Source organism: Microtus ochrogaster, chromosome 16 (genome assembly GCF_000317375.1).
Source record: "Microtus ochrogaster isolate Prairie Vole_2 chromosome 16, MicOch1.0, whole genome shotgun sequence".
Lineage (NCBI taxonomy): Eukaryota > Metazoa > Chordata > Mammalia > Rodentia > Cricetidae > Microtus > Microtus ochrogaster.
In genome coordinates this window covers 29223336-29231713 of record NC_022018.1, presented here as the reverse complement: position 1 = coordinate 29231713, position 8378 = coordinate 29223336, and the positions used below count along the sequence as shown (strand labels likewise).

The 8378-nt window shown below is 41.2% G+C and overlaps 1 protein-coding gene across 1 annotated transcript in view; it reads right to left on the bottom strand.

Moving 5' to 3' along the window:
* Window positions 1–4028: 4028 nt before the first annotated feature.
* Tubal3 (tubulin alpha like 3) overlaps window positions 4029–8378 on the bottom strand; it is a 12925-nt gene continuing 8575 nt past the window's right edge. The window contains exons 4-5 of the mRNA XM_005354926.1: window positions 6818–6970; window positions 4029–4969 (exon numbers count right to left, since the gene is read on the bottom strand). Of these exons, the coding sequence (XP_005354983.1) occupies window positions 4029–4969; window positions 6818–6970 (1094 nt within the window). The remainder of the gene's footprint in view (window positions 4970–6817; window positions 6971–8378) is intronic.

Genomic DNA, 8378 nt, shown 5'->3' with positions numbered 1-8378 from the left:
AAAAAAAAAAAAAAAAAAAAAAAACCCTGCAACTGTGACATGGACATGGAAGAAAGGGTTAAGAAGGAGCACCCAGTTGAATGCAATTCATTCATTATGTGGTATAACACACCTTTAAATTACATTTTATTTATTGTGTGCATGTGCACACACAAGCATGAGATTTCACAGCACACAGGTGGACATCAGAGAGAAACTTACAAGAGTCATCTCTTCTTTCACTATGTAGTTCTCATGGATCGAACTCAGGTCACTCGGTAGCAAGTCCCTTAACCAGGCGAGCCATCTCTCTGGTCTTCTAGCAGACTTTAGAATTACATTTAATACTTTCATTCACCACCTTCACCACAGTCTACTCTGTGAGAACAAGGATCATGTCGTTATATCATCGTTCTTCAGTGTCATCTCCCCAGTAGCTTTGCTAAGTGATTGAGCTTTGGATAATCACTTATATGGCATTTAAGTGTTATATGTCTCAAAGTTCTTGTGATAAAGAAGTTGTACATATTTGACTTTAAACTATAGTGTTTACAACACTTCAGAGCAGCTAACTCAGAAGAAAAAGCACATTAAGCCCTTTAGTTCCTCTTTTAAATATGAACATTTTGTAAGTAACCTAAAGTTTATAAGGTTAAATCATGATTTTTCTAGTTTAAAAACATTCTTGGGACAGTTAAGGGTCCTCACCATATTTATAGTTTAAATCTTTAAATTTAGAAAGAGGTCCTAAGGGTTTGTGAGAAAGGTTGCCACAATACTACAGCCCTGGAAGGAAGTGGAAAATGTTAGATCCATAGCCAATCTCAAATATTTAACACTATTTTTGAAGTATAAAAATGGTACCAAAAGGATGTAGGTGGATATTATTTAAAAGCAAGTGTGTAAGTTTGCCTCACTTAGATGCTGGACTTGTGTAGCAGTTGCTTGTACTCAAAAAATAAATCCCAGCACTTGGAAAATAAAGTCGGGGATTGCAGAACAAGCCAAATACTACACTAGCTCAATCAGCAAGCTCTGTGTTCATCTAAGAGACCTTATCTCAGTAAATAATGGGGAGAGTGGTTAAGGAAGACACATACAGTGTCTGCCCTCCACACGCTAGGGTACACATGGGAACGTCATTTACACACATATGCTTTCCCACATATAAGTGCACATATGCATATAAGTACACACACTACACACATACACGTGAAAAAAGGTAAACCAGACTTATAAATAGTGGGATCCACAAGGTTTATTTTAAAACTTAAGAAATGGTGTTCATTTGAATATTGCTATATTGTTAAATTTTAAAACAAAATAAAATCTACAAACATTCTTCTGTTGGGGGAGAGGAAGGGAGGGAAGGAAGGGAAGAGAGAGAAAGAGAGGAGAGAGAGGGAAGAGGGAGAGAGAGAGAGAAAGAGAGAGAGAGAGAGAGAGAGAGAGAGAGAGAGAGAGAGACTATGTAACTCACTAGTGCCCTCCAGTGGTTAAAGAAAAAAGCTAACAGGTGCATTAAGGGAAAAAACAATGTAACAAAACTGTAAAGCACTGTATAGTATATTCAAAAGGAAGACTCATCAACTATTATTTAATATCATATATTAAAATGGAGAGAAATTTCATAGCTCAGCTCAGCTATCTCTAATCCTGGGCAGGAGTGAATGTAGGCTCTAGATTGCTTTGGTTACTCAAAGAACACAAGACAGTAGAATTTCACAGTTTCAGGGAATCTTAGAATTGTATTCTAAAGCATGAGTTATATCACCAGCCATAGACAAGTATATACTAGAAAATTGGGGGAGACTGTCTTGGATGTAATTTATGAGAGCACTGTGACAGACAGGAGTGGAAATGTAGTTGATATGAGTTGGGAAAGACTACCCACCATGTGCAGAAGTTTATACCTATGTCGAAGAAATGGCAACTCATTAAATCCTGGGGTCAGGGAGCAAAATCATGCAAACTGTACTTCAGAATGCTCAATGATGGAGCAGTGGAAGAGGGGTTAGGAAGACAGGATGGAAGACAGAAAAGCTGCTAAAAGGAGGGGACTTCATGACTCCAAAAGAAAGGGGTAGACTTTGAAAAAAAAATTACAGAAGCAGAATCAACAGTAGCTGGTTCTATATATAAGAAATCAGGAAAGTTAGCAAAAAAAATGGCAGTGTTGTTTAGAATCTGCATCAGTGGGAAGATAATGACACAAACAGACATAGAGACCATTAAAGGGAAAATGTATTTCAGGTAATGTTGTAATAGGAGCGGCGGGCTGCTTCCCGCCACCCGGCTAGCTTTACCCGAAATAATCACACGGAAACTGTATTCTTTTAAACACTACCTGGCCCATTAGTTCCAGCCTCTTATTGGCTAGCTCTTAATATTGATCTAACCCATTTCTAATAATCTGTGTAGCCTACGAGGTGGCTTACCAGGGAAGATCTTAACCTGTGTCTGTCTGGAGTGGGAGAATCATGGTGACTCTCTGACTCAGCTTCTTTCTCCCAGCATTCTGTTCTGCCTACTCCACCCACCTAAGGGATTGCCTATCAAAATGGGCCAAGGCAGTTTCTTTATTAGCCAATGACCTTCCTCCATCAAGGTAAAGAGTACATTTTTAGGAAGAAAGCATTTAAATTTACACAAAGCATCTCAGAGAATGTGTCTAAAAAATAGAAAGTTCAGTGTAAGATTTAACAGAGAAATAAAACTTAGAGATATGAATGTGGACAGTCACATTTCAAATCATGTGTTTGTGAGATAAACAAGAGAGGGCTGAAAATGTCTCCACTGGGGAAAGACAGTGTGGAAGAGGAGTCTGATAGAACACGTAATTTTAAACCATCCCCTTTAAGGCTCAGGGAGCACCTAGGATGAGCAAGCAGGAAGAACGTAGAAGCAGGAAGATAGCGAGAAGGGCTGCAGAATGCCAACCTCTAGGCGTGACACATGAATCGCAATTGCTTTCCCTGCTATGACAGACTTTAACCCCTTAACCCATGAACCAAAATAAACCCTACCTCTAAGTTGCTTTTGTGTCCTCATAGCAATACTAAGAGGAACCAATAAAGCCTTCTAAGACTGGAGAGAGATGGTTCAATGAATGAAGGGCTTGCTGAACAAGTGTGAGACACAGAATTCAGATCTCCAGTATCCACACAAATGCAAAGTGGGCATGCTTGCTCATATAATCCCAGTGCCTGATAGCAAAGACAGGGTCACACTAGCTCAATCGGTGAGCTCCCAGTTCGTGAAGAGACCCTTCCTTAATAAATACAGTGGAGAGAAATTGAGAGAGACATGACATCAGCTTAAACTTGCCCACATATCCATACTTCTAAAAGACATACAAACACGCACACACACATATGAGCATACTACACACACACACACATACACATGCAAAACAAATACAACCACCCATCCTGGACAGATCAAATAAAGAGGGGATACATAGTTTCTTACCTGCAGGATACTCACACCTAAATTCTAAAAATGCCCAACAGTATTCTCATTTGTTTGTTTGAAAATAAAACTAAGGAGTTAAAGCCCACACTTGGAGAAAGGAAAAGAAATATTCTGAAAACATTTGTGATTTAATTGATGTAGAATACATAAATAATAGAAAAATAACATTCATAATCTGTGTTGTTTCTCATCTTAGATACAGGAAAGGAAAAGCAGAAACATTAAGGTTCCATACTTGCTTGGTGTTTTGTTTTGTTTTTTTAAAGCGGAGGGGCAAAGATTAAAGTCAGGCTTTTGTTGTGACATAAGAATTAGTAACAAAATGACTCTACCTAGAAGAGACTTAGTAGTTCAAATGACTGCAATCCTCAGAAGATTCTCAATTAGCAGAGCTGAATTCTACTGTGCACAAGAAAATATGACTGTATTGTTGATATTGATATATTTAATTTAATGCACAATTTGGGACCTTGTTGATTGGATTTTTGTTTTTCTTTTATTCACTAAGTATATAATAGCTTGAAAACAAATAACAACATTTTAACTCAGTATCCATTTGCTTTGTCATCTTTACATCAAAAACTCAGTCCCACTTCCTCATAGTCTTTCTCCAGAGCAGCCAGGTCTTCCCTAGCCTCTATAAACTCCCCTTGGTCCATGCCTTCCATGATGTACCAGTGCAGAAATGCCTTCTTGGCATACATGAGGTCAAATTTGTGGTCCAGGCGGGCCCAGGTTTCCACAATCGCTGTGGTATTGCTCAACGTACACACAGCTCGCTGAACCCTGGCTAAATCCCCTCCTGGCATTGCCGTAGGCGGCTGCTGATTGATGCCCACCTTGAAACCAGTTGGACACCAATCAACAAACTGAACAGAGGTCCTTGACTTCATGGCTATAATTGCTGCATTCACATCCTTAGGGACCACATCTCCTCTGTATAGTAGGCAGCAAGCCATGTACTTCCCAAGCCGAGGATCACACTTGATGAACTGGTTGGAGAACTCAAAGCAAGCAGCAGTGATGTCAGGCACAGAGAGCTGCTCATGGTAGGCTTTGTCAGCAGAGATGATGGGGGCAAAGGATGGGATGGGGAAATGTATTCTGGGATAAGGTACTAGGTTGGTCTGGAATTCAGTTAAGTCCACATTCAGAGGCCCTTCAAAGCGGAGTGAAGCGGTAATGGAAGATAACACCTGAGCTATCAACCTATTGATACTAGCATAGGAAGGACGTTCAACATCAAGTTTGTGACGGCAGATGTCATAGAGAGCCTCGTTGTCCACCAAGAATGTGCAGTCTGAGTGTTCTATGGTAGAATGAGTAGTGAGGACGGCGTTGTAAGGTTCTACTACAGCAGTGGAGAGTCTAGGAGATGGGTAGACAGAGAACTCCAATTTTGTCTTCTTGTAATACTCTGCCGAGAGTTGCTCCATCAAGAGAGATGTAAATCCCGACCCTGTGCCTCCTCCAAAGCTTCGGTAAATCAAAATCGCCTGAAGTCCACTGCATTGTTCTGCCTGCAGAAAGAACAAGCAATGTCAATGAGGACTACTGAGAACTCAAGAACAATGGCAATGGGTTTTTGATCCTACTGCACGTACTGGCTTTGTAGGAGCCTAGGCAATTTGGATGCTCAGCTTACTAGACCTGGATGGAGGTAGGTGGTCCTTGGACTTCCCACAGGGCAGGGAACCCTTATTGCTCTTTGGGCTGACAAGGGAGGGGGACTTGATCGGGGGAGGGGGAGGGAAATGGGAGGCGGTGGCGGGGAGGAGACAGAAATCTTTAATAAATAAATAAATTTTTTTTAAAAAAGAAAATTCCACCAGATATATGCAAACTAATAAACTAGATGGGTGATGGTAGAATATCAGTTCCCAGGAAGAGAAGATTGGGAAGCGAGGCTGATGAAATGGCTCCATCAGCAAAGGGCTTGTCTTACAAGCATGCAGGTCTGAGTCTGAGTCTCAAAAGCTGTGTTGTAAAAAAGAAAAAAATAGTCTGGTCATGGTGTCATCAGTCATCACCCTGGCACTGAAGAGGTGGAGGCAGACAGATCACCAGGGCTGGATGACTATCCATCATCTCCTGGCTGGCCAGTACCAGGTCATACAAGACCCCGTCTCAAACAAACAACAAAGAAGATGGAATCGAAGGCACGACAGGCAAGGGGGTTATCCGGTCCCCACATGCACCTGTGAGTACAAAGACACACAGGAATACACACCTCAGAGTGGCCTCTTCGGTCTTTATCAGCTACACGACAAACATGGCTACTTTGAAATATTCCTGAATGATCCTTCTGGCGTTAGTGAAGGCTTTAGAATTTCACTACTGCTTGAGTAGTTCTAATCCCAAACTTCACAGTGCTCCAAAATCCTCTTTTTTTTTCATTTTGAGTACTTACATGATGCCACTAAATGGGAATTCCATATCTGCGCTTAGAGCAGTGAGTAACAGTCAACATACAGGCACATTTAAAGTACCACATAAAATTGCCTGGAGCCTATGACTATATGGGTTATTCGAAATTTAAATGAGTTTTACATTTGTCTTGCTTGATCCCCTAAAAGTGTGTGTGTGTGTGTGTGTGTGTGTGTGTGTGTGTGTGTGTGTGTATACAAATATACCAAAACCTGGAGAAAATACCCATCCAAGTAGTTCTGGTCCCAATCATTCAGCTAAGGGAGGCTCAGCCTATAGAAGCAATTGGCTGTCTTTCATTATTTTCCACGAATTTATCTACATGAGATCTGAAGGTTTTTGTCAATAATAAAGAAAAGAAAAAGAGCAAAATACAGAAGCAAAATAAAGTCCTGTCCACTGTAGACAAAGTACCTCTTCCACACTACATCCAGGAAGATATGAAAGGTACTCTTACCAGTGGTTATACCGAACCACTTACTTAACAAAGGGTCTGCAGTGTCAAACCCTTAAAGAACTATGAGAAAGAGCAGTAAGTATCCTTAACAGAAGGTCTGTCCCTTGTCACCTTCACAAGTAGTGGTGACTATTGGAAAGTAATTCATTTTAGAGAACTTTGAAAGTCTCTGCTAACACACACATGCTCTCTCTCTCTCTCTCTCTCTCTCTCTCTCTCTCTCTCTCTCTCTCTCTCTCTCTCACACACACACACACACACACACACACACTGCAATAGGAGAAACAAGAGTAAAGAAGTGCCACCTGACAACTGTAAAGGCCTCCTTTGTAACCATGTAACTAAAGCCAACATCAGGACTCCTTAAGTATCTCTGGAGGCCCAGAGTCAGAGAATTGGGGAGGGAAGATGGGAGCAAGCAAGGCTACCACAAGAACAAAAGTATCCAGCCTGACCCGTTCAAAGCTGGAGAGGGGCTACTTGCCAGCTTCCGGATCCTTTCTAACACAAGCTCGATGACATCTGAGCCCACGGAGTAGCGACCTCGTGCGTAGTTGTTTGCTGCATCTTCTTTTCCATTCACAAGATGTTCCGGGTGGAAGAGTGAGTGGTACTTTCCCACACGGATCTCATCTGCAGGGAGGGAAGTGTGGTCAGTGAGTAACTTCTGGCTCCTCTCGAACCCTGACAGGACTCTATGCTCTGATCCCTGTCCTTTTCCCGTGTTAAGGCAAAGGAACGGGATTTACTCTGCAGAAACGGCTTTTCTTAGTCTAGAAAAACAAAGAAGTCTTTTTGCTGGTGTTTTTGGTAAGGTGCTATGTATTCCAAAAGACCCTGAACTGTCCGTCATCCAGCCTCCACATCCCAAGAGCTGAAATTACAGGTGTGCATAGCCATGTCTGCTCTAATGTTGAGTTTAGGAAGTTATTACAGGATTCCTGCATGTTAGGCAAGCACTATACCAACCGAGCTACATTCCCAATGATTTCTTAGTTTTTATTTGTTCATAACACCTAGCAGAGCAATACATAGCCTGTATATAAGGATCTTTAGCCTTACCCTTTTCACCCTATCCACTTAAATAAAACTTTTAACATTTGTATTATATTAACATTCATTGACATCAACCCACTTTGTCCCATCAATTTATTATGCATTCTAATGCCATTCTAATAAGGAAATCAACTCTGGTATAGACAGATTGCATTTTTCTAGTAAGGCAGACTATTTTCCAAAGATGGCCACAAAAACACTTCCTATTACACATTGCCTCGAGAAGCCTGTTATGCTTGCATTAAAAGGTGAAGGGGGGTTCATATCCCTTCCCTGTGTCTTCATAACTATCTTGACTCATTGAGAACAGCTAAAATGGAACTATGTAACTTCCAGGACTGGGTAACAAACACCATGAACATCTTCCTTGTACCCATGAGATACTTGGTCTTGGCACCTGACCACCATGCTATGATGAGGTCAAAGCTTCACAAAGACAGTTCACATGAAGAGGACTCAAAGCCCCAGCGGCATCCATGGCTCAGGACTCAGAACCCCAACTTGACAGATAGGTGAAGGGCCACTATCCAAGTGAGTCCCCTGGCTCCCATCTGAATCTTTAAATCTGGAATGATGTGGAACAGTGAGCACTCGTATCTTCTGAGCCCCGCACAGATTATAGATTCATGAACAAAATAATGGCTACTACTGCCTTAAACCACTGTATTTGAAGGAAGCTTATTGTGTAGAAATAGATAACTAATATACATCAGATCTAAACCTACCCTCCTCTCTAGACTCTCTCTCAAGACAATGCCTTCTTTCTATGTCCAGTATTTTTCTAGCTGCATGTTAGAAGTTTTATGACAGGATATTGTGAAGTCTGCCATTGTTAATTATAAAATAGCTTTTTGGCTATCAAGATAGAAAATGGGTAAAAACTTGTTACCAAATCTGGTTACTTGAGCTAGACTCCTGGGACCTTTCAAGTTGTTTTCTGACCTCCACACAAGAGATAGAGAAAGGGAGAAAGAGAGAGAGGGAG